The sequence below is a fragment of the Psittacula echo genome, assembly GCF_963264785.1.
Source record: "Psittacula echo genome assembly, chromosome: 10".
Lineage (NCBI taxonomy): Eukaryota > Metazoa > Chordata > Aves > Psittaciformes > Psittacidae > Psittacula > Psittacula echo.
Window position 1 is genome coordinate 4,700,792 of NC_137741.1, and position 27,655 is coordinate 4,728,446.

At 40.5% G+C, this 27,655-nt stretch overlaps 1 protein-coding gene across 3 annotated transcripts in view; it reads right to left on the reverse strand.

Moving 5' to 3' along the window:
- The window catches only part of USP3 (ubiquitin specific peptidase 3), a 43,258-nt gene extending 15,937 nt beyond the window's left edge, over nt 1–27,321 (reverse strand). Inside the window, exons 1-5 of one of the 3 annotated variants that reach the window (XM_080626621.1) lie at nt 26,958–27,320; nt 12,885–12,945; nt 10,398–10,529; nt 3,413–3,496; nt 1,741–1,822 (exon numbers count right to left, since the gene is read on the reverse strand). In XM_080626621.1, coding sequence (XP_080482747.1) covers nt 1,741–1,822; nt 3,413–3,496; nt 10,398–10,529; nt 12,885–12,945; nt 26,958–27,048 — 450 coding nt within the window. In that variant the 5' untranslated portion in view covers nt 27,049–27,320. Of the gene's footprint in view, nt 1–1,740; nt 1,823–3,412; nt 3,497–10,397; nt 10,530–12,884; nt 12,946–25,024; nt 25,161–26,957 lie in introns of those variants that run through there. The other 2 variants (XM_080626622.1, XM_080626623.1) reach the window with 2 other exon arrangements.
- Nucleotides 27,322–27,655: the final 334 nt, after the last annotated feature.

Below are 27,655 nucleotides of genomic sequence, written 5' to 3' on the forward strand. Positions count from 1 at the left end.
AATGAAAATACCAATCCTTATCCACCTAATCCCATGCCTAATATGCACAGTGTGGCAGCCTGCAGGATGTTTTCAAGTCACCAGCTGTCTTGGTTGGGTTTTGTGGTGGTCTGGAGGGTTTGTGAAAGACAAGCAACAGAATTTGTTTGGGAAAGAAACAGTCAAGTTAGACTGTGCAAGGAAAATAGCAAGGTGTTAAAGAGAAGCAAAATACACACCATTTACAGCCTAGGAGAATCAACAGGTTAGAGCAACATTACGCTCAGATAAGCTTCCTTTTTGCCAAATAATCTTCAGGGTGGGCTGGGAGGAGAGGGAAGAGAAATCTGGACAGTGTTGCACTTATGATTTCTAGAATCCACAGCACTTGGAGGCATTCCATTGTCTACAAAATTATTACTTTGGAAATTCAAAGGTTTGGGCAAAGTTTTGTCTACAGAAGGATCCAGGGTGCCAACAATAAAAAGATTCTCTGCTGCAATGGGTAATATTCAAGTAATAATAAAACTAAGAAAACAGCACAGACTAAGAGGAATAAAAGCAATATTAAGTTCATGATTTCTAGTTCTGTCTTCTTATGTAAATGTTGCCTAGAATTTTCCTTCTGGCTTTTACTGGCTTTGAGTTTTCTACACAATGATGCTGTGTGTTGTCATAGCAAAAACACTCCACTATTTCTCCTGGGCTTCCTCAATTACCCCAAGATTGGGGCAGTACAAGAAGCACACACAGCACATTCACAAGGCCCCAAATTGTCTGGAAGAAGTGCATTTTTAAAGTTACTAATTCCTCCCTCCCCCAACTTCACAACCCAGCAACTGCTTTGTTCCCACCACACTCTCTTCTTTCCATTTATATGCCTCTCAAGAACTTTTCTTTGTAATTAGGTACCTGTTTCTCATAGCTGAAGACAGTCACTATTTCAGCTTTACCCTTTGACTACGCTGCTGTCTCACAGTCCCAAGGAAGCATAGCTCTGATCTACCACTCCTCCCAGCTGGGGTAAAAGGAAGGAGTTACATACAGTATCTCCCTTCTTCCCCTCCTACAGTCTGAGAGAAATCGTGAAGATTTGACACTCCCTCATTCCAACCTGTGGATAACAGACATTTAGTTTGGGACATTCTTTGTCTGGAAGAAACTGTGCAGCCCTTCAGCTATCTAGCAAGGGCGATTCATTCTCTCCTGGGTGGTATTCTGCAGATCTGGAGTTAGAAGAGGAAGATGAGAGAGAAAAGCTTTCAAAATAGTCCACAGTTCCTTTTGAAAGCAAGTTCTAAAAAGCTCTCAAACAAAAAAAACATTAAGGTTTATTTTTCACTTTTCCCCCAACATCTACTCTCCTATCCTCTCAAAAAACTGTGCACCTGATTTTGGGTTTTTTTTAACAGTGCAGAAGGTAAAGAAGCACTCCTTGTTTGCTCAGAAAAGTCTTATGTCTAGCCCCTTCTGATTCCAATGATCCCACCAAGTTCAAACTGCCCTGAAGCTTCATCTTGACATGAAACACTCCTTAAGCATGGAAGTTCAAGGTATAGGTCAACAGAAATGCAGCAAAATACCAATGTCCTTTTGTGAGAAGGGGCTCTCCTAGGTGCATGGTCAGGAAATGAGAAAGATAAAGTTCACAAGCAGAATTCAGGTAACTGATCATATCAATTTCAAGTCCAGGCTAACTTAGCCTCAACAGGTTTAAAAATAAACCCCTTACACTCACTGTAACCAACCTGTCATACTTACATTTACTTTTAATAACTTGCTGTTCAGAGATGAGTTTTCCAAGAGTTTTCTTTTCCTATGCCTGTCTGATGTAAAGGCTGAACTGTTGGAAAGTAATTAAAAGAGGTTACTTACTATAAAAACAAAATACGGTGTGAAAAAGATAACAGATAATCATCCTAATACTTAACACAGTTATTACATCTGCCATTAGTTGTCATTAAGACAGCAAAGAGCTTCCTGATTGCAACATGTTTTTCATAGTTGTAAAATAGACTGCATCTCCCTCGGAGTACAGACGCACATCCTGTTTTCAACACCAATGTCCAAGTTAATTGCCTTAAGTTATGCATGCTACAGTAGGAACCCTCAAGAGCAGCCTTATTAGCATGCTATTTTTCCTCTAAAACATGAATGCCTTTCCTTAATCAAAGGAATACTTAATACAGAATTTTCCAGAAAATACTTTCATCAGAAGAATTGCAACTTCAAAAGATCAGGAAAAAGTTACCAAAAATCAGAAATATCCCAAGTGCTAGCACTTAGGTTTTATAGCTGACTTCTCTTCAATAGAAATACATGATGTTTGTGTAATGTTAATACAAATTTACAATTAGTAATTCTTTTCCACATCACTGGAAATTACTGCCCCCTCAATTCTACCACTTTGTGTCTGCTCTCTAATCCAATAGCAAAATCCTAACTTGTTCCAGGTTTCAGTTTTGGGGTTTGTTTCTTTTTTTTAATTAAAAAGCCCTCCAAACATTCGAAACCTGTTGTTACACCCAACGAAAGCCTCCACGGCATCATGTACATCCCAGAGTTACATTTCCAAAATACTACTGAGCACTTCTCATTACACTTAAAACATCTTTATACCTCCTTACATACACCTGAGAGGCCCAATAAAAAGAGAACGGAAAATGATGAAAATATTACCTACAGAGTAGGTATTAACATTACCTACAGAGTAAGAGGCACACTTAACTCAAGGAGGATCCAGAGATTTCCCAAAAATCACAGCAATTTCTTCGCAGGAGTCCTGTTTGAACTCTGGGCCATTCAAACCTATTTGCAAGCACTGCATGCACATGTACTTCTCCCTAGTCTTATGTAAGATTTCCAACCGAACTATGAAAAGACTATTTGCTATCTAACACTGGCTGCAACATCTGCCCCACAGACTGTAATACCTGCTTTTCAGTGGAAGAGCACCAGATAAAGGCAGAGGAAGAACACATCTCTTCTGCACAATTCCAAGTTCATAAGCCTTCTTCACTTTTTGTTTTGGAAACAGAATTACACAATCAATAGGAGGACTGCTTGTACCTGCATATTTGCTTCCATTTCTCTGCTCCAAAAACTTACTCTCAGTGTTTTGAAATAACTGTGATTCTGTTCTGGAAATTCTCTCCCTTTTAGATGGAGAAAGTCAGTAATTATTGGCTAGTTAGCAAGAAATCTAAATTTCTGCATCACCACACACTGCTTCTGTAGGATTTACTGTATAAGAAGCAACAAGAATGAACTCATTTGTTCAGGGATGAAAAGGATATTTAAACATACATACACACATAGAAAGACCAGAATATCTATATTAAATACATACATACCCATAAACCAGAAATACCACTTGAATGACGCAATATTACAAGGCCACCGAAAGCAGTCTGGATGTAAACAAACTACTTACTTTTCCAAGTTCTGTAGGTGCTCTCTGACCTTCTGTACCAGGCCCAGCTTGGTATCATTGACTACAAAATCATCACAGCGATAACTGCAATAAAAACATTTATCAGAACGTGCAAAGGATTTCATAGAATCATAGAATAGTTAAGAGTTGGAAAGGACCTTATGATTATCTAGTTCCAACCCCCCTGCCATGGGCAGGGACACCCCACACTAAACCATGTCACCCAAGGCCTCATCCAACCTGGCCTTGAACAGCGCTAGGGATGGAGCATTCACAACTTCCCTGGCCAACCCATTCCACTGCCTCACCACCCTTGCAGTAAAGAACCTCCTACTTATATCCAATCTAAACTTCCCCTGTTTAAGTTTTAACCCATTATCCCTTGTCCTACCACTACAGTCCCTAATGAAGAGTCCCTCCCCAGCATTCTTACAGGCCCCCTTGAGATACTGGAAGGCTGCTTCAGTGAAGTACTCCAGAACAGCCATGCAAGCCCTTGTGCAGGAAGCACTGAAGTGATTCTGTGGAAGATATGAGGGGAACAGGGGAGCACAACACCTACTTGGCTTGGTTCCCTATGAGAAGTACCCTATAGCATGGTAAAGTACAGGCACTGTCTTATGAGATGTTTTTTCTTCTAGCTCAATTCTTTATCAGAAATCAGAAGCATGATGTACTGCTTGTCACAATGCACAACTGCAGCTCAGCAAAACTTCAAACACAGGGTGTAACCAAAAGCAGCGTTAGTATACAATCTATGGAAGATTTATCAGAATAGATCAACTGACAGCAGGTAAACAGACTACAAAGGTTTTGTTAATGTAGAGCATAAATCTCTTTATTATAATACCACAAAGCTATCATTAAAGCCTGAGGTGCTGAACAGATACATACATAATGTAAGTTTCTGCTACAGAAACAGGACCAGGGAAGATGAACTAAAAGATTACGTGGTTTGTCAAAAGTCACACCACAGTCTGTGGCAACTCGCACCTCGTGCTTTAACCACAAATATCCATCTCTCATACAGTCTTTATATATACAGAAACTCTTCTACAACAAGTGCAAAAGGAAGCAACTAAGCTGAAAAACAAAGCTGATTCTGCCAAAGCCTCAAAGCAGATGTAAAGCCAAATCAAAATGGCCTCCCAGCAGAAGCAAGGGTTACAAAAGTCTACAATTCAACAACATTCTAGAAACATCTTGCGTTTCCTAAGAAACAAAGATGTTCAGCATAATTTAATATTACAACTGTGGGCTTGTAAGGCCTCATACAGTGCACAAAAGCAGACTACTGCTAAAGGGGGGAGTAGGATCTTTTAGGGAATGCTGGAAAAACCCCACACCTTATTTCAATATTTTCCAGAGTACATGTAAATCCATGGTGCATGATGGCTTGTGGATAGTAGTAAAGAAAACTGTCATAAGGAGAACACTGCTGCAAGGTGGCATTAACTTCTGCTGCCTTGCTGTATTCTAAATCCCTTGCATTTCTTGCCTGATCAAACTGCAGCTTAAAATTGTGGCAGGTAACTTAACACTTCCTGTGAAGAAAACTAACTCACTCTGGATATATTAACAGAACTACAGCTATTTTCTCTCCTTTCTCTTTGGCACAGGACAGGTTCAAATGTGGAATACATCCTCATCATCTCAGGTTACTCTTCTGCTGGAGCAGATCCATGCTTTGGAAGTTAATGAAGCTATCTACTTCAGGCACAACTGGTATTTACAACATGCTCTGTTGCATAAATCTGCAATGCATTTCAAAGGCATTAATGCTACTGTTAATTCAAACACTGAATTCCTGGGAAAAGGCCCTTGCCACCGAAAGGAGTCTGTCAGACCAGCCTGTCCAGGATCGCTGCTGATTTTTGCCTCCAAGAGGAGAAATTAACACAACTCTCCAGATTTCCAAATACTGACCACAGCCCTTACGTAACATCTAGAAATTATTCAGACAGCCATTGCCAGTAACAGATATTATTATTTTGTTAAAGATTGCCACAGACCTAGTTAAGTTTGGAAGAAGGAACAAGTCTGTAAATGTACTTATTTTTCAGCCATGCTTTAAGCAGTCCTGTTCAGGTTTATGAGCCATCTACAATTACCTAATGAAGTGTTCCTGCTTTTGTCACTCTCACAGGACACCACACCTCAAGGACAATCAGAGCAAACTGTCCAGGCCAGCTCTGCTGAGAGGTAAATATGGTGCAGGTACATACAGTACAGTCCAACCCCACTTTAATACCAAGCCTGCCCACACCCCCAGGTATACCAGCACAAATACATTTATAAACATTTATAAACAGGGAATGAAAGCAGATGCAAGTTCACTAAAAGCCTCTAAGCCAACTTATTCCTGAAAGATTATTTAATACTTGCTCCCATGTCCTAAAGATCATGGTAACATTGGTTTTAGTCTGATCTCACATACCAGTTTCACATGTACATACAAGTTATCACTTTCCCCAAGATGGAGGAATAAATCAAATAAATCACCTTGTAACAGTGGAAAAGTGATTTTAAGACTCGTTTAAAATAAGACAACCTTTTCCTATTTTTCTTTTTAATGGGCAGGTTTTTAAAACCACCTCCCTTGCAACACTGAGGAGTCTAGACCACTACTACTAGAAATAACAGCACTACAACCAATTTGTTTTGGATAACAGAAGTAATCAGCACAGGAAGCAGTTTATGCTTCAATAGCTTAAAATTTGCAAAGCCCACACACCTTAAAGGTAAACTGCTGAGAGATAACCTCCTGTATGTGAAGCTGACATTCAAAACACATGTTTATTTGTGATCCTCAAGATTATCACAAATTAACAAAACACCTTTTTGCATACAGCAGTTCTACAATATGCTTTTAACAGCAATTGTACAGAACAAATCCTCTATTTCAGGAAGGGTCCCTTGTATGGGTTAGCACAATATTTTCTTCTCTATACACATTCTATTTTTAGCACCTCTGCTACCTCCAAGGCCTGGTCTTTTCTGGCCTCCTTTGCTGCTAAAATGGCAGCAAGCGAGCGAACGTATGTACTGCTCTGGGGAACACTTCAGCTTAGTGCTGGCTGTTTCAGTAGGCTATAGAACTCCATGCTATGTTTTAAAGTCCTCATTGGATTTGAAGAATTACAGAACAGGAAAAAATAAGAAAATCCAAGTTTCCTTCATTGTGCTAACACTATATATGAGTGAACTAACTCAAGCTTACTGTCTTGATAAAAGGCTTTTTATGTTCTTTAATTTCCACTGACTAGAATGCAAAATAATGGTTCCAAGCCATTTCATTTTCAGATGCCCATGCACCAGCCCAGTAAATCTGTTTTCTACATAGAACCACCATCACAAACAAAGACTAATAAAGACAAATTTTTAAGTCCCTGGCACTTAGTTATTTTTACATCAGCTTGGGGGGGGGGACACAGGACATGGATGGACAAACACAGGAACACACACACAAGCACAACCATGTCCCTTTAAGAGATAACAAGGAGGTTAATGGTTCAGAAATCTGACCTGCAAATTGGGTCTGGGATTAAATGAACACAGGAAACATATTATGCAAATATATAAAGAAGGCAGCCTTTCTTCTTCTGTGCTAACCAGCTGTCTGTGCACTAGCACAGAGAAAACCAATTCACAAGAGTTCTCTTTCAGTAAAGGTATTTCTGAAAGCAGGTTTCTTACACGTATCATTTTACCTCTTGCACACAGAAAAACCACCACTAACGCAGCAGAAGAAAGCACCATAGGATAGCTTGAAGATAAAACAGATCTGTATTTCTTGTAAACTCTTTGTGCTTAATACTTCAGAACTAACTGAAAGGCTGATTATCTCCAGAAAGTGGAATTTGAGAGTCTCTTTCTCAGTGCTTAGGGTATCAAACATAATTCAGGCTGAAGATTTAGTATTGCATCTACTGCCTCAAAAGTAATCAAAAGAATCAAGAAGAGAGTTGTATTCTTAGAATAAATGAAAGATTAACATTCTCGCAACTTTGCCACTCTGAAGAATCAACAGGCAAGTAAGTGGACACAGGAGAAAGACCAGAACACTCTGGAAAGCAAATCCCTAGTTTCCCAACACTCAATGGTATCTCAAGCATGACTCTATTTTTCAAAACACTACCAAATTCATAAATACAATAAATACCTTATCTCGGATTAAAAATATAGAAATTAACCACATCCCACCAGAACAGAAACATTTTCCTTTCAAAGCTATGTTGAAAGCTTGTCTTCAAAGAAAACATACATACCTAGCCTTACACACCTAGCCTTCCAAGCTGAAATACAGTTACAGCAGATGGCTTTATCTGGCTTTGGTTTATGGCAAGACTGCATGTGAACTAGAAAAAGATTCAGTAAACTTCAGTAGCTTCAACAGTCACATAGTATTTCTTCCCCTTGGACTGACAAGAACAGCTAAGGCAAACCCCAGGCTGTGCTATCATGACTGCATGAAAGCTTATGACACGGCCAAAGAAAAATCTAAGGATTAAATGCCTTCTGCTTAGAAAATAGCCCAAAAGGCCTGTTCACTGCTACTTTCATGCAAGCTAAGGAACACGGGCAATTAACAAGAGCATTCTACTCTGTGTGGTTAACAAAATTGCAAATAAAAGCTTAAAAGCCAGCACTACATCAAAATACCTCCCTTGTTTTTTCAGTAGAAGTAAAATTCAATTACGTCTTAGGATAGTATTTACTTGATGTCCAAATTACTGAGGTTGCCCACAGTGCTAGCATAAAATACTGATCTTTCAAAAGTTTACTCCAAAGAAACATCATTGCATAAACATACCATCTACTGGATTCCCATAGAAAATGAAGCAGCTATCAAGTAACATCTCAAAATTCAATCTCCACAGTAGCAACTCACTACTTGAATTCACCCAACTATTTGCTTTAACTGGCAAGCACTATTTGATAGCAGCCCACACCGTACTGTCTGAAATAAAGGGGCAGAAGTTGGTCAGAATCCTTTCTGCTTTATCTTTACACATCCAAGCTCATTTCTACAGAACAAACTGGGTGCAATGACAAATCCAGGTATCTTTTTCTGATTACCAGCTAGGGAAAAAAATAAAAAATAATTTAAAAAAGCCCAACTGTAAGCAAACATACGCTGCTTTTGAAACCTGTTCAGCTTCACATTATCACAGGAGAGTTATAATTTGCTAGTGAATTATACACAACAGGAATTCCCCAAGGCAAAGCTCTCTACAATTAGTTCCAGTTCATCCATAGATGACTAAGCCTTCTACTTAGATTACAGCAGAAAAGACATTACATGCTAAACTCCTTCTCATCTGCCCTACCACAGACATGCCTTGAAACATCAGTGGGCTTCCTAAATGTGTGCCTACCTTTCCTCACAAGCATAGTTTCTTTCAGTAACAGATCCTATAGTCCTTAGTTTGGCTGTCATTTTGCAATGCCCACATCATGTTTGGGATAACGCTGGCTGGGTACTCTGATCTGCTAGTGTAACTCATCAAGCCTCGGCAAGTTGGGCATACTATCTGTCCTAGTAAATGGAGATGCAATCAAGACTTCAAACACCCTGCTAAAACTCCTCCACACATTATTAACTTCAGAGTAATTATAAGATAGGTCATACTTAAAACAAAAAGCCACAGCACAGAACTCAGTTGTTAACAGCATTAGAAAGTGGAATCAGCTGTCCACAGCTGCTCCAATGCTGTTAACCTGCGTGTACACATCACTTGGAAAAATCTTATGTTTTCACATAACAGCAGATAAAAATGCTGGTCATCTAAATAAAATGTAAATAGAAGCAAAATGCCCATACATCACAAAGCTACTCAAACCTTTCTTCTATGCTTAACATCCATAAGCTGCACACACCATCTGAGTAATTCTTGAGTTGCTTCAAACAAAATGTCTTCAGGTGAGACCACTTAACTGTGATTTTACTTGCAGGGGCTAAAAATACTTTAAAGAAATATTCCTCATAAACCTAGATTCCCAAACTTCAGCAAACAGATTTTTCCCTGATGAAGTACACAAAAGATACCCATCACTGGAGCTATACACTCCATAATTTTACAAGACCATAACACGCTTTCCACAAGATTTGCCCTGTTCCAATCCTGCACTGCCACACCACACAAGTAATGACATACACTGGAAACCATGAAGGTAACAGGAAATGAGGAAGTAGCTGTCAACAGTTTTGCTATGGGATGAAGAGGATAGAAGATGATGAATGCACAAAAGCATTGATTCCAATAGTCTTCCAGCCTTTGCTTTCCAAGGAACAAGGAAGATAAAGAACCCAATATTACCAGCCTAACTATTAAAGCTCCCTAAACAGTGATCAGACCCCAACCTAAGAAACTGCTAGAATGAACCACTTCTGTGATTCTGCTATTTAATCTTGCCAGAGATTTGATGCTGCTTCCCAGCACGATCCATCACTTTCTTAAACTCATACACATTGCATTAAATCTCCAACAGAAAGAAGCCTTTTTTCTGGAATAAAGACAGAAAACAACACCAGAAAAAAAACCCCAAACAAAACACACACATACACACCTCAAGGTCACATCTCTTGGGCAGGAACTACAGAGTATTACTTTACTTTCTGACATTCTGACAAATAAAGGATATATAAAAGGCTCACCCATTAAATGGAAGAAGTTAACTACAACCAAGCAGCAGATTTTGCAATAAAATATGCCCCAAAACAAACAGAAGCAACTCCAAACCACATAAATAGCATTTATTTCAAAAACTTTCTGCTAAACCATTTGAAATGCATGGGTTTAGCTGTAACCAGTGCTACAATACACTTGCAAAAGCAGAGGGTTATTTCATAACCGTTTTTAAACAACCAGGTCTGGAAATCAAGAAATGAAGTGCTCAAAAATGTGTGTAACAATGTACTTCACAGGAGTTTTCACCTTCAGGATGTAAAAATGTTGTCACATCACAGCATTTAAACCCTTACCAGTATGTACTGTAACTACTGCAATCCATACACACAGTATGCTGAACTTTCTCTTGCTTTTCTGTTTTCTTATGATGGGTCATGGGAAGCTGTGCATCTTCATAATGCTTTTTTGCATGGCCGTTCACGTATCTAAAATAAATCAAAACCAAACATAACATCTTGTACTTTTAAACAGTTACTTAACCAACATTCATAGAAAATAAGGAGAAAATAGGCAGCCTAATAAACATCCAATATTTACACAGGCATTAAAATAGGCAATTCACCTGTGTGAAAACTCTGGTTACATTTTCTAGCTTTTAACCCCTTTACTCTCCCACAATGTCAAAATTAATCTTTCCGGCTCCTTCACAGCAACCACAGCCTGGCATCCTTGTACCAAACCCTGGGATCTGGACCCTTAACAAACTGATGCAACTTCACAATTGAGAAAATCATTAGCTCCCTTTTTCCATAGCTTTAACGTGGTTAGTTCTCCATAGTGCTTTCCCGTCTATCTTTCTTATGGTTCTACTTTATTCTCCACACAGCACTCATCATGCTTGAGATCCCTGTAACAGTCTGCTGACCCCCGTATGAAAGCACATCTATTTTAAGCTTTCCCATTCTATAGCACAATTTAATATTAGAGCATTCTATATTTCATGAAGTTCAAGAATTTGAAAGGTCACTGTAACTGAAAAAGAAATCTAAAATCCTACAACTCTTCTGCAGACACAGTGAGCACTGTCGTGCTCAGAAACTGAGACCCAGAAAATTGAGGATCTTTAATAAAAAAACTGTAATTAGAGATGCAATAACCCCAAGAATCAGCTGAAAATCACTGACACATAGGAGTGCATGGCCATACCTCAGGCAATTCCCTTCTCCCCCATTTCTTTCTTGTTGAACTCAGTAATACTAATGGACATTGGAAATATGTACATGCTCCACATGAAGGTCTTTATATTCTACACTTGTTCTCACATGCAGGTGTAAACAGCTCTGCTAACGCAGCTGTGCTGATTAAGGCACTGAAGCCACAGGGCTACCAAAACTGCTGTGCTGGCAAAATCCCACAGCCGCTATGTCATAACCCAGATGAGACAGTTGCACTGCAGGAGTTGGTTTTCTGCCTACCAGTGCAAATGCCAGGTTTAGAAAGCTATGCTCTCACCAGAAATGCTCTGCTGCTGTAAAATGGTCAATAATGCTCCCAAATAACTCTAACCTGGAGGATGTACTTCAAGTGAAGACCTAAAAAGCCCTATTCCTCTTCCTTTGATCTCAAACATTATCTGAACAGAAGAATATTCCATGTGATTACACAATCAAAAGGGATCCCATTACAAGGTGTATTACATTCTTCTCATTCCCTTATTTTCCATTATAAGGATGGGAGCAGCTTGAAAAGTCAAAACAAATGGCACAAATAACTGACTCAAAGTCTAACTGCACAGCAGAAAGGTTGTATGTGGACAGTGATGCTGTTTCTTTTTTAGTTAGTAACAAGTAAAATATTCCAAACTATTCACTTCACACATCACATACCATGAAGCAGCGCCCCCTCTCTTAGGTCTCACTAAGTACAGATTTAGAAAAGAAATTAAAAGAGAAAAAATCATGGTCTGTATTGGAAAAATGAAAAAAGAGGGGAAGCTGTGATCAAGGAAAGGGGGAGTTCTGATGAAAGAAACAAAACCTGGAGTTGATTCAATCTCTTTAAAAAGGCAACGTCTCTAAACTTAATGCTGCTTTTCCGGATTAACAGCACACCAGCACAGATGCCACCTGACAGAGGAAAAGTTCACATCTCAGGTTCTGTCTGAACATCAACATTAACTGCATTCTTATTCATATGCGCATCTCAAACAGGTACATAGCAGCCAATTTGCTACAATTATCCTGACATATAAATAACAGAATGGACTGTATTAGTTCTCTACAAATTCTTCCATTGTTCTTCAACTAATACAGACAAAACACCAGAGTACTCTGAAGGAACTTGGCCAGTAGTTACTCCTTTTTTTGGTATGGCAATAACTTTGTGCCAAAACTACACTACAGTACATTTAAGGCATTTTCTGTCTAAGCTGGATAGTTGTTTTTCCAAAAATAAGATGTGCCAACTCTCCGTTTGTGGGCTTCCAAGAATTCTCACCGGTTTAATCTTATTACAATAGAAACATCTTTTACGGAATGGAGCTATACAATAACACACTGCAGTAGCAGTTCTCCAGGTGCTTTTTGAGCTGAGCAATCACATTCACCATCCACTTTTCTTTTGGGGAAAAAATCATGTTGATTATCACCACTGGACTCTCATAAGGTAACAAAGAAGTGTGATTAGTATAAACATAATGTTACATGAGATCACAAAAGGTTTATTTCAGGGAATTATAGGGCATTCAGGAAAACTCTGAATGAAGTCCCTCAGAGTCAAACAACAAAGGAAAAAGATAAAGGTCTGGTTAAAAGATTTGCACACCAACACTTGGTACCCACCTTCCACAATGGACACTGGAGCACGTCAGACAGACCCATGGGCTTTTATTTGACCGGCACACTGTAAAAGATTAAAAAAAGGAGAGTCAAATGAATTGGCTCCAATACTACAGTTGTATAATGCATGCTGAATGCTATCAATAGCTTTGCTGACTCCACCTTAGCAGCACAGTTATATAAAATAGTCAGTCATGTTCATTAACTTCTATTAGGGACTAAATAACAGACTGAAGAGCTATTGACAGGAAAGCACATGAGCTTTCTCCTGGCTCAGGTTCTAGTTGCAGGTGATACATTTCTCTGTTACTTTCCATGAAAAAAATATCATTTTGTTTGCATCGTATCCACAAGAGCTGTGATTGAGTTTGAAATACAACACAAATATCAGAAGCACAAGTAGCAAAACCACTGGTAAAGTTCAAAAACCTTTCTTTTAGGTTTTAATAAGGCCATAGCACTTCTTTTCATACAACTTGTTCTACAAGAGGGCATTTGAAAGAGGCATTGCTAGAAAGCCTGGCAATCTGATGAGATGCACAGAGAATAAATTACTGTGCAATGCATGCTAATACAATACGTATTCCTACGCTGCAGTACTGGTAAAGGCTTTATCCATAAAGATTTTGCCCTTTCAGTCACGCACAAGAAGCTGAAAGGCTATAATGCTAACACAGTGCTGTGCTTCACAATCCACTCAAGACATCAGAAGATGTTATCTATGGTTTTTAGCTATCTTCTAAGACTAGAAAACTTCAATATGGTTGTTTTGAATACAAAGGGCTTAAAGTGGAAAAAAACAAACAAAAAAAAAACCAAACAAACAAAAAAAAAACACAAAAACAAAACAAAACAAAAAAAAAAAAAAAAAAAAAAAAAACACAACAAACCAAAACCCAGCAGATACTAGAAAACGATGAAACGCCATCCCAAGCCAGAGTCCATCTCCTACCCCAACCTGGCAGCAAAGTCTGCAAATTCACATTAGAAACAAAATCTCAATGTACCCCATGTAGGCCAAACACAGTAAAACAGGCAAGCAGAGCAAAATTCCCATTAGTCAAGTCAGTAAAAAATATATGCGCCTTCATAAACAATCACAATTTTGGAACTACAGCTACATTGATACTGAAACCTCAAATTTAAGAGGAATTCCAATTTGGATGATGTCATTGAAAGAGGGATGCTGAAATAGACAATGCTTAGATTTGAACAAAGTAAAATTGTTAACTATCCATTAACATAGATTTTACAGAAATAGCATTGCACTTTCAAATACCTCACTGATATGATGAGAAAAGACAAATTAAATGCTAAGTGCACTTCTGCAAGGGCAGAAAACCATAAAAAGATTACTTCCATTATCCAAAAAATACAAATAGTATGATGCCACCTATTTTTTCTAGACACTACAACTAACTGCTTCTTGGAGCAGTCAGTCAGAGAGTCTACTCTGAGTTAAAGAGTCAAAACAAGACCTCAGAACCATGAAGGTCTGTGAGGTCAGAGGGAAGAAGGGACAAAGAGAAGAGACTGGCTTAGCTGCTTGGAAGAGCTGATATACTTCACCATTATATTTTGCCTTTTTTAAAAAAAATAAGACAGAAAATCAGAACTAGTTAACACTGCTTCTGGAGGAATTGGGTTTTGGATTTGAATTCATTATTACATACAGTTGTTGTACTCCACAGGCCCAGTCCAACAAATGTTTTAAGCTAAGAATTTTGCTATGTTCATTGAAAAAAAAGTACATTCCACAGAAATATTATTTGAAGCAATTACTTGAAACTCTTTACTAAAGACTCCAGAATTGTTTTCTTCAACCACTACAATTATTATTTTACTTGAGAAGCACATTTTCTCACACGTCTCAGTTTTCTGGGTTTGGTTTTCCAAAACCAAATGTTCCTATTTCTAAAGTTGATGGGTTCCCAGTGTTGTGACCGCAATCTTGCGATAGATAGGAGGGCAGCTAGGTAGAGCTGGTTTGGCTTTCATTTCAAGTTAGAAAAGTGGAAGAAGTTTGTCTCATTTGATCAAAATGTTACTGAGAAAACCAACATTCGGCACCGGCAAACAGAAGAGCAAGGGAAGACCCTAAATAGCCCATGTTTCACTTACGGTGGCTATATAGACCACCCATCTACCCTGATACAATGTTACTTTCCTGCATTACAAAAAACCCTAACAAAAAGGAAACAGAAACCAAAATCATTCATGCACTCAAACACAGATTAAGCACTGCATGAACAAACCACTACTCTACACTTTCCTTGCCAGGAACACAAAATAGTCTTTCCAGCATTAAAATCCCAGAAGAAATCTCCCACTTTGAAATAAGGTTTTTGCTTTCACTATGTTATCATCTGTGGGCAGAACTGGTTCACAACCAGGAGGTCAAAGCATTACAATGCAGACCCTTACTTTCCACCACCTACCAAGCTGTTACAATTTCACATTCAGGCATTTTAAATACCTGCACTGCTTGCTTGTCAAGTGTGAAATGATACTCAAGTAGTGCTCATTCTGCAGAGGTCTGCACAAAGCAACAAACAATTCCACCAGCTCAGCACAATGCCAAAAAAAATAGCATCCAACTAAAATTTTCCATCTTTCCTATCAGGGAATAGGAAAAGATGGCTCATTTGTTTGCTTTAACTTTCAGGAAAAACTTTGCTCCAATTGCATCACATTAGCAATGTGTAGTTTATCTTCTGCACAAACATCTCCTCCCACAAAGAACTCAAATAACATGGAAGTGACTCCCACTAAGATTAAACACAGAAGCCAGTATTAAATTTCTGACTTACAGTTGCTCTGTTCCGAGAGATTACACAACTGATTTTTTTTTAAGGCTGCCGAAGATTGCTTTCTGTATTTCTCTGAGGTTGGCTCAGGAGATAATCACACCAAAGCTTAGCTCTCTAGGTATTCCTCAATGCAGGTCTTGAAGGAGTTACTGTCTGTTCCTTACTATTAATACATTAAATTAGGCCAGGAGCTTCAGGCATTACTCAGGACTTTAACCAGGACAGGCACCATGGAATTCACAGCCAAAATGCAGTCACTGCCCTAAACTACTTATAATCTAAATAAAAGGTAGAAAGTTTGGCTTCACCTGTAAAGAAAGTGCACGTTAGTCCTTTCAGATGTGGTACTGACAGTGAAAGCACTAGGCTTAAAAGTAGACCAGAAACAAGAGACACAGATCCATACCAAACCCCTTCTCAATTCAAAGCACATTACACAGCACTGGAACCTGGCCCTTCAAACAGATTTGGGTGTTGAGGACTTTCAGGTCAGACAGTTAACACTGAATCGTGAGGAAAAACTCTCAAACCCATCTACAAAGGTACCTATGCCATCCCTCAATAACCAGTATTCCAACTGGGATTTGTGGGGTTTGGGTTTGTTTTTTTGTTAGTGTTATTATAAAAAGAGAAGAAGTGTTGCACTGCATTAGCACCCCCTACTTTGGAATAAGGTTACATTCAACAAACTTCTTAACCACATTAAAAACCAATATTAATCTGTTTGTTACACCTTATTTAGTAGCATACAGGCTAAGAAACACTGGCTGCTTTCTCAGCTTGAGCTGAAGCATCTACTGCAACAGTTACCAACTGCCACATTTTGCTTTATTTTTAGAATAGCTTCAAGTGGTTAGGCAAAAATGATACTAACATGTCATAAGAAAAAGGAAAGCAAATCTGCAATGGTATCTGAAGCAGTAAGTTATTTGCCATTTTACATCAGTATCAGCTCATTCAGAAACTTAGAAATATTTTGCATCGTGCAATATGAAGGGGAAATTACATTTTACAGAATGATTTATCTAAGTGAAATCTGAACGCTCATTTGTTATACATCCTACAAAGCTCTCTGTAAATTAAGAGGTGTATCAATCCATCCCCAAGAGAGCAAACAATTAAACACCATTATGTACAGACTCACACGTAACTACGGGATCATACAGAGATGTCCCTCCAGCTTCCACTTTCTGTAAATCATCCTGATGATGTTCATCAAGTTATGCCAAGTAGAATAAGCAAGATATGGCTAATCAGTTTGGCACTCTCATCACAGGGGCCCCAACCACCCCACCCTCATGATCACTCAAATAATATTTCTGAATCTTGACCTTTTATTTTCTTATTGAAAACTGACTCCAAGTGCAGTCTTGTGAAGTACGAATGTTCCTGGCAAACACTGTATTCCCTACAGAACAAAGCTGCAGATTTCCACTGTAGGAAAGGTACAACTACATAACAGTATACAACCAACCTGTGAAACCAATAGTTTTGTTTAGATAGCACACTTCATGATTTAGACACTGGCAGTAGAAAAAAAGCAGCAGGAAGAGTAAGAGACAAACGGGAAGCAGTTTCTGTAAGGCAGCCAAGTTAAGAAACCTGCAAGCTCCAGTGCCCACCAGAGATCAGGCAGTATGCAGCTGCATGATCAATGCAAACGGGCAACAACTGTCACAGCAGCATGGGTGACCTGAGGCCATAGCTGCTACAAAACTGTGCTTACATCCAAGTTTTAAAATAGGCCTTTATTACATCACCAAAGAAAAGACCACAAAATATCAGCACAATAACAGCAATACTTTGGTCTTTCTGTTAAGAGCACACTGGATGGAAACAAGATTAGGGTCATTAAACTAGTTCCAATAGTCTTTACAGCCTTTATAAACTACCTGGACTTTGCTCTCAACAGGAGCTGTACCAACACAACTATCTTCCTTGTGTAATTATATGGCTAAATTATAATGACATAATGACCAGCACAGACACATCTTTGGACTAAGTGACCTTTTTTCAGTTCTATTCCTGTTGACACAGCAGGCCAGCTATACTGAGCTAAACTGAAAAATGCCACTGTAACTGTACTCAGCATCTGCACGGAATGAGATTTACATAGTTGTGGCTGCACTGGTATACAGTGCTGATACTGTGCTGAACAAATTGTCCCACAAACAAGTATGTATTGACAAACACACACACGCCACAAATAGTACACTGCACGTATAGCAGACACAAAGTCAATTCAAGGACTGAATGAGTCAGGTGAGGAGTTTGCTCCATTCAAGCCCCATTTGTTCAACATGTGAATGCCTCAGGTTTAATGCACACACCTCCTACCCTTGAAAGACCTTCCAGCTAGACTACTAAAGGCTGAGGGAGGACTGACTATTCCTTCTGTTAAATATGGCACTTCCATGAATAAGTAGTTATCCAAGGGAACAGTGAGACAAAGCAAGTGAGGCTGTAGTCTCCACAGCAATGAATATTGATATTCTATATTCAAAATCTACCAGATGAAACATTCAGTCAACAGAATTGAGACTGAAACCAAGGATTTCCCACTTAAAATTAACTGTCCAAATCACAACATCACAGAGCCATGTGCACTCTTTCCTTCTGGCCCATAAACTCAGTTTTAAACCAGCATATACAATATAACAGCTTATCAGGCCAAAAATTAGAAGCCTTCCTCATCACAGAGCAGTCAAGACTGCAGGACATTTGGATACGTGCATAACTGGACACTCTGGCACTGAAAAAAACCCCACTTTATTTGCCTAAAAAAAAATATGGATGTCCTCTAATGTAAGTCAGTATTTTCCCAGGCAGCATGTAAAATTTCCTAACTGCCATACAAGTTACTTAATACTAAGCATTCATGTACTAATAACACAACTGATCGTGCTCCCAGTTTTTGACTACACATTCAATTGTGTATTTAAAAAAGGCAGTTGCCACAAGTATACATGCAAGGCTTGTTATTATCTGACCCTATCATCTGTTTACAGTCAGGAGGAACCAAAAATACTGAAATGAGCATCTAAACTAAACATGTCAGTAAAATCACAAGCCAGAGCCAGCATTCACATTCACAGAAGTGCACTAAGCCGAAGCAGAATGCTAACATTATTTTATGATCTAGGAGTAGGTTCCAGAACTTATATACTGCTTTAAACATCTGTGGTTGTTGACTGGTTGGGTTTTTTTTGTTTTAGTTTGGGGTTTTCTGTTTGGGGTTTTATTTTGGGCAGGGAGGGGTGGAGAGTGGTGTGTTCAAACTGTATACACATGTGGTAAAAGGATCTGCTCTGCATTTTAAAAACTTAAGGCTAGTCAATTCCAGATGAGTAACTATAATGAAAACCAGGTGACTGGAAAGGGAAGCAAATGTTACAAGAGTATTTTTTAAAACTTTGAGTGGGCTAAAGCCCCATTCTAGACAGAGAATGCAGGAAAAAAAGAACATTACAGGCTTTGAAAACTAGAGACATATTCTACACCTTATGTACAAGCCAGCTGGTTTACTCTTTAGGTTTTAAACAGTATTCCAATTTGTTTTCAAACTTCATGTCACGTAAAGCTCTCCTTTCTATTGTCAACCCCATTACAAAAGGTTCATAAATAGACCAAACTTGTTCTAAAGTGTTTGATATTAGAAAAAATAAATATTCTATTTAACAATATTTCACATGAGTTTCTTTTGTTAGACATTGTATTGCCTCTTTTAGAAAAACAGCATCCTAGTCAAAATGAAACCAGACAGAAAGGGAAATGGGGTTTAATTACACTATTTCAAATGTTGTTTTAAAATCAGCTAACACCCATGCACTAGAAGGTAAAGAAAAGATCAAATTTAAATTACATTTAAATCAAAGCAAGAGAATTCACAAGGAAACAAGTTTCCTAGTAAGCATTACTAACAATACAAAAATGTTAACCATTCTTTCAGTGTTTCATACCCTCGTAACAAAGAGCCGTACAATGAACAGAAGTCTCAACGGTATCAAGTCTTAGCCTGACTCAAAACACATTCAAACGTACAGGAATTCAAATAGACTCTGAAGAACATTTAAAGAAACAAACAAACAACCCTCACTCAGAGCTACAGAAAAAAACCAAGTTATTTCTTCTGCTATTATCTTTCAGCCAAAACCAGAAAGATTAAGCTTTTATTGAGAAAACAAATAAGTCATTTTGTGATAGTGAGTGAACTTATGAAATCAACTAATATATGCACACTTGTGTAATGGTACATGTGGTTTCCTCCTCTTTGTCACTAAATAAAAGTACTGCGCAGTCCTACGTAAGAAATTTCACAGATGGTTACAATGAACCCCTCTATTTCAAGAGAGAACCATACATAATTCAGACATACTGAACAACAACTGAGTAAGAATATAAAACACGGTTAAGTGAACAGTTTTTCATAGAACAAATAGGTCACTGAAGTCCCCAGCACATTCCTAACACTGAAGAATGCTTGTCAGAGAACAACGTGATTAGCTTCATCTGCATGTAATTCACCTCCCCGTTTACACTCAGCCACACTGGTTTACAGTTTGGTATTTGGATTATGCAACCAGAATTCCACACTGAAAACTCTGAAGTTAAAAATGCATGGGTTTTCTATTTGCCTATATTCTTAATCCAGTAATGGAAAAGCAGACAAGAAGGTAAGAAAAACTTCTTTCGACCAGTGTCAACAGACCCATTAGCTCCCTAGGAAGTGGTTAAACGAACTGGGGGTGGGGAAGAAGGTGCAAAACCAAAGTCAGCTCGCCTACGGCAGCCATACACAAAGACACCAGAGCATGCTGAGCTGCTGCTCTTTAATGGTAAAGAAGGTGGTCACTTAGCACTTCCAACCACACACATAGGTGCCAGCTTTCAGGCTGCAATACCGCCATATTTTTTGGTAATTTAGCCTTTTTACATGCCAACCCAAAGTTCAGGTCAAGAAATGTCAGCAGTGGATCTTCCTGCACATCCTACATAAATCACATCCTACCTGACAGCAACAGTAAGAACACATGCATTATTTTACTAAACAATCATGGCCAAAAAGCATTTTTTAAAAAATTACTCTCCTTTACATTCCAAACCAATTTCTAGTTGTTTGACACTTTGATAACTAATTCACAACCAAATTTAAATACACCCATACATGTTTATATATTTTAAAATTACATGGTTTTAGTCCTCAGAAGACAATAGATATTGTTCCTCATTGTAGTGGTAGCATGCCAAGAAAAAATCCATTATTGAATCTTTATGTTAGAGTGAGACACGCAAAAACTCATTTTCAAACAGCAGCCAGAAAAAACACAGCAATGCCAGCAGTGTAATGTAGATTTTAAACCCTTAAAGAAAGGAATCTTTTTGAGTCAATGGTCAGTTGCAGGTCAAAACATTCAAGCTGGAAATGGGAGGGAAAAGACAGCAAGAAGACTTCTTGCTTTCTTTACATAACCTAGTAATTGATCTATCTATTTGCAGTCCCCACTATTTCCTTCCTACTTCCCCAACACTAGCAAAAGACACATTAATAAGCATCCCTGAGAAGAAGAAAGAAGAAATGTTCAGTGGACGAGAACATTATCAAATGAAAAAACTTAAGAAGGTGGAAAAAACGTTCAAAAAGTGCCATGATTATCTTGAGAAAATGCACGTGTATTTGGCCATGGACAGGCAGACGCTCACATTCGCACAAAATCCTAAATGATGGACCTATAAACTACCTTGAAAAATCAGTATCTGCCTGTTTGGTGTTGGTAGGGATCTCCTGCACCCACCCCAAGCTGACTATACCACATCACTTGAAAGCTGAAAAGCTGTCTGCTTGCAGGACTGGGGGGTGAGCTGGCAGTTCAGACTGCTTAATGGTTAAGTGTCACCTACAGTTTAAAACACCCTCTTACAATCAAGGAAACAAATCATTATGGATACAAAACCTTACACTACTCCCACCATAACAAGGACACAGTAAAGCAGTAAATATTTTACCAGCTATAATTCTAATTCACTCTGCAATAAAAACTGTTTCCTTCAATCATCTCAAAATACAAATCAGAAAAGCCTTAACTAGTTTTCAGAACAAAATTTCTGATTAAGTTGCACTTTCTAACCTCCATGGAGTATTTCAATCAATGGCCTTTAACCATATTTTACCTAGGCAATGAGTGTTTGTTAAAACACACAGCAAAACATGAAGAGGTTACTAAATGACACAAGTAGCACTGATCAAATGAGAAATGGCTCAAAGCTTAATTTCACTCCCAACTGGGCCTGAAACTTTATGAACCCCGAACACAGGTGCGACAAAAAAAATAACTGGTCTAGCTCTGTGAGCCTTAGCACCTTGCAGCAATCAGTAAACCAAAGAATAATGCCTTTATCTTAACACCTGCAAATCTTCAAGGTCTTGGGAAACGCAGGTGAATATCAGCCTGATTACATTTAAACCAGCTGTAATGAGATTTGCACTAATCTGTGGATAAATCAAGAGTCTGCCATGCACACATGAGCCTCTTTCACACACCATTTCTGTGTGCTTCCCACTTCCACAATGCCACCTTATCATATCACATACCATAAGAATAGGAGGAAAGAGAAAATTAGGACCTCCAGTAATAAAAAAGAGAAAGCAAATGGGGAGACAGTCACAGAGATGGAGAAGAAACACTACCAAGGAGAGATTAAAGGGAAAACAAAGAGGGTCGAAATTCATGTACCTGAGCTTGTACAGTACGTTTGTTTTGGCACTGACTGTGACAGTCCAGTGCCAAAAAATTTTGGCAGAATGCTGTTCCCTACCCTAGCGAAAAGAGAACAGTGCAACTGATTTAACTGAGAAAACAAAACCAAAAAGTGAAAAAAACATCGAAAGCAGTCTCATCAGTACAGTCATGTTCATCAAAGTTGTCCTACTCAGCTGAAAACATTTGCTGTCACATCTAAATAAAGCATTTGGTGATGCTCAGGGTTATTCTGAACAGAGTAATTTCCCAAGTAATTTACTAAATTACTTTAAACACAGAAAAAAAGGCATTAATTCAGCATGTGGATTTCTACCATAATCATCGTTCACTAGGCCTCAGACAGCTTCCTGGTGCTAGCTCTCCTCTGTAGTTTTTATGGTCCCTGCATCATGTGCGGATGCCACAATATATGTTTCTGACCAACAGTGAAGTTACAGCCCTTACTCAACAGCAGCTAGAATGCAAGAAACAGATGCCAGTCAAAGACATTTAGCTTTTGCAGGAAATACCTGTCCTCAGCCAGAATTGCACTTCAATATTTAACATTACATTATTTAAGAAATAGTATTCAACTGACAGTGATGTGAAAAGCAAGCTTGAAATGTACTTCAGAAGTTAATTCCCCTTAAAAAACCAAACCCAAATCACCAAATCCTCCTTTCAGCAGATGCAATCCTACCTGCCTGCAGCTGTTCTTCTAAAAAAGTAAATTCAAATTCTACATTGAACAATCAATGCACCCATTGAGAACAACCAATGAATCCTTAACCATGCACTAAAAAAGCTGGAAAAACTCTCCAGACTTGTTCAGGTGTGCTTGGAAGATTGCAATCTCTCAGAGGTGAGGCCTGTCTCCTTGTGGTTTGACGAGACTATGACAAGTTGTTGAGAAATACCACATCTGAGCTGTTCTAGGGTGCTTTTCATAATTACATGATCTGCACAACAGTGCCGAAGGTGTGGCACATCACACACATCAATTGATGCAGCCTGTGACACTCCAGTCTTGCCACCAACTACTCTGCTTCCAACTTCAGCAGAACTTTCAGAAATTGGAGTGCATGAGAAGACTGTGCTCTAATCAGAGTCAGCAGACATCTGCATGCAGCATTTCACGTGACAGCACTGATTAAAAACCATTTTCAGTTCCTGTACAATTTCTACTTTACATATTTCTCTCCCCTCCTTTTAAATGCCCAGTTACAACAACAACCACCACCACCTGCCTCTGGATCTGCCAAAAGGCATTCTGTGCTCACTTTTGATAGTCTTAAAGCTCCTCAAAACAAATGCATGCTAGTTTCTGCATTGCTTACTGTACAGAGCACACTTGACTGCATAAAATAACCAGAGAGAAGGATGCCCTTTTCTAAAAAGGGGTCCTTAAACTCACAGACTTCTGCACTACACAACAGTAACATAACAGAAGTTCTAGAGACACATAAAAATGAACATATACCATTACTCTTTAATTTGAAGCAAACCCATTCATACTTGGATTGACACATTTGTCACTGTTTCCTCTTACTGCTTTTTTTTAAGAGTCTTCTTTCATCACCAGACCTCCATAACAACTCTGTTAGGTAGCTTCAAGGGTAACTTACATAAGCCAAAAGAGCAATTCAGGCTGGTGCACACACTTCTCTAATCAGCTCCCTAGCTTCAGTAAACTTAGCTTCCAAGTATCAGCATCAAACACAACACTCCTCCATTTTATAATGGCACAATATTCAATATCAATTAACAATATTCAGAAGTGCCTCCGTATCACCTTGTGAAGTTACTGGCACAATCACGAGGTTTTGTGGAGAGAATGAAAAGGTACTTAACCAAGATGCATTACTCAGGCAGTGTTACAACTCCAGCTCCTCAAATCGCAGGATAATGATAAAAATAGCCCCTGGCAGCCTGAACTAAGAACTCCCTACTCTGCAGCTATGTTTTGCTCTCACTGGCACACCAGGTGGCTGCCAGAAAGCTTCCTGTATCAGTATCTTCACTTACTCTCCTTTTCTGGAAAGGTCAGCAGCAACTCAGAGCAGGACTGACAAGTTCTGAGTCACTGTAAGACAACATGCCTGACGAGAGATGCCTTATAATTACAGACTGCAGAAAATTACCTTCTAAATGTTTTTCTCCAACTGAGGCAACACCAACAAGAAAAATAACTAAGCCCACAGAACCTTAGAAAACAGCACCAAAAGGAATAGGAAATGCATTAAATTTTAAGATATATTAATTTATACATGGGGAATTTTCTCCTTTTAATTTTACATTACCGAGTTACAGCAAAATCAGTAAATAAGATAAGGTATTTATTGTGAATCGAAAAAAAACCACTATCACATATCTTTAAAAAATTAGTCTCACTAAAATGAACACCAAGAGACAGTAGTCTATATACCATTAGGGAGTACATGTAACAATACTCACATACTGCTAGCTGGATGCACTAAATCTTACTAGACTAGTAGAAATGCAAAATGCACCTTTAAAAAGAACAGTTTTCATTTACTTTAAATCAACAAGAAACTGCTGGCTGTTCATTGGAATGTTTTAAATTCAATGTACCTACCTTCTTCTCTAGCTACTTGTTAAGATTTCAACGGTTATGCGAGTACTGTCTGACTCACTAGCTTTGATTTCCTAAAAAGCACAGCAGACAAACAGACGCACTCTCCTAGACACAGTACTGTGATCAATCTGTGCAGTTCCCCGAAGTGTCCAGCACCGTCGTCCTGCCTCCCAGCTGTAATAAATCAGCTGCCTGCCCAGCAATTGGCTCTTCTGATAACTGCCGGTTTGGGAGAAACAGCTCTGAACAACAAAGAAAAATTTGCTCTACTAGCTGAGCGTGCTGAGCCAGCACATGTAACAGGGTCCTGGAGCTGCACTCTGGCTAGTTCTTGAAGTTGAAAAGTTATAATACCAGAGCATATATTTTGTTTTGGCACCTTTATCTTTTTAAAGCTCCCTGATGGGTGGTTCCCAGCTACCATATGCTTCTGGTTGACAACTTTGCTTACCACTGATATTCTGAAGATAACAGAGTTAAGACTTCTTGAAATTATTTTTTTTGAGTAAGAAACATTAGGGACAACGAATTTTCCTATACTGCTCCTTTCCTTCTAATAATTTCTCCACATTATTCCACTGTAAAGTGTACTCCCTCTAAAATCAAAAGCATTACAGAGTAAAATAACTGGTTTTGCCAAAGGAAGCAGCAGCACTACCACACCTTGGCTCCAGGAAACTGCAATCAGGGAAGAACTCAAGTAAGCAGCAGCCTTCCTACACAAAAGCACGGACACCGTAAGACAAAAGACAACCATCTTTCCTTTAAAAAAAGGAACACCTTGCAATATCCAGCATTTCAGCCCCCCCGGATCACTCATTTCCAAATGAGGCTTTCTCTCCAGGTCATAAGTCACGCTGCTTCTGTAAGTGGGGACTACTTCCTGAAGTTGCATGTACTTTCATAACAAGCTATAGCCATCAAAAACACGCAACAAAAATTACAGCAACCATCGGAGGTTGTCTGCGTAGAAGCACAGCACCTTTAAAGGGAAAGCCCTCGAACAAACCAGACCACGCACCATATGAGGGGCACTACTGAACACATTTGAAACTACATTTCAAAGAGAGTAATTTACACTAGTATTAAATCAGAGAGCAAAGTACCAAAAAAAGATTACCCCTACACTCCTCCCGAGCCAGAGAGCAGAGTGGGTGAGCTAGACCACCTTCACTGAGCAGCTCCTTGGCTCGAGGGGGGGCCCAAGCGTCGCCTTCCGCCTCAGCAGTCCAATCACAACTACACTCTCTAAAGTCCTTTCAAAAATGTCCATTATGAAAAACAAAGTAATCTCAAACTGATTTACAAAACACACCGACCCGACAGCAGCCACCGCCTCCTCTCCTCTCGGTCCCAGCAGCCAGGCTTCCCCCGGACAGGGCTCAGCGTGCAGCTTCTCCGGCAGACAAAAGGAGCCGGGAGCCACGATCTCGCATTCCTCCGCGCCCGGCGGGGCAGGGGGCGCCGGTCCCCGGCGGAGACAAAGTCTGCCGCTCACCCCGGCCAGCCGCGCTCCCGCGACGGGCAAACTGCGTAGCAAGGCTGGGACAGGGACCAGGACTAATGCCCCCGGGCTACTCCCCTCACCGGGACATGTGGCGGCGGCTCCACGAGGAGCAGAAGAGGTGAACAGCGCGGCGCAGCCGCGATCCTCCCGCACCGCCCGGGAGAAGGGTCCCGCGGGGCGGCTCCCGGTGGGGCGGCGAACCGGGGAGCCTCCCCCCCTCCCGAGTCCCAAGGCCCCAGGCCCTCCCCCGGCCGCAGGGCGCTCACCCGCCGACGGGCAGAGGTCCCCCCCGAGGCCCGCACCGGCCACAGGGAACAAAGGAGCGGCCGGGCGGCGGCGAGAAACGCCCGCCCGCCGCGCGAGGGCCGCGGGGCCACCTCAGGCCGGGAGGGCCGGCGCAGCCTAGGCCGCGGCGGGAGCACTCACCGCTGCAGCACCAGGAGGAGGGCGAGCCCTGCGGAAACTTGGCCGAGTCGGGCGCGATGCAGACGCTGGAGCCGAGATGCGGGCACTCCATGGCGGGCGAGGCTGTGGGGCGCGACGGGCGGCTCCTCGCGGCGCTACAGCAGCGGCGCCCCGCGCACAACAGCCATCTTATGGACAGCGTCGCGATCCGCGCGCCGGGCTTTGCGGGCAGCCGCCCTCCCGTCCGCGCCCGGCGGCTCCCTCACCCCGCCTCCCCGCCGCCCGCCGGGCTTTCCGCGGAGCCAGCCTCCCGTTCCGGCACTGAGCCTGCCGGGTTTTCCGCGCTGCCGCCGCTTCCCGTCCGGGAGAGGCGGAGCCGGGCCGCGCCGCGTGGTCCTTGCTCAGAGACCGGCTCGTGCAAGGGGTGGGCCGCCCCTGCGGGCACTGAGGGACGGCCCGACCGGGCGGGAGGGGAGCGGCCGCCCAGAGGAGGCCTGCGGCGGGGTGAACCAGTCCAGCTCTCTCAGCCTGGCTCCAGAGCAGAGCGGTTCCAGCCCTCGCAGCATCTCTGTGGCCTCCTCTAGACTCGCTCCAACAGCCTTAGGTCTCTCTTGTGCTGCTGCCCCAGAGCTGGATCAGGACTGCGGGGGGGGTCTCTCCTTCCTCGACCTGCAGGTCACGCTCTGGGGGTGCAGCCCAGCCCACGGGGGGGTTCTGGA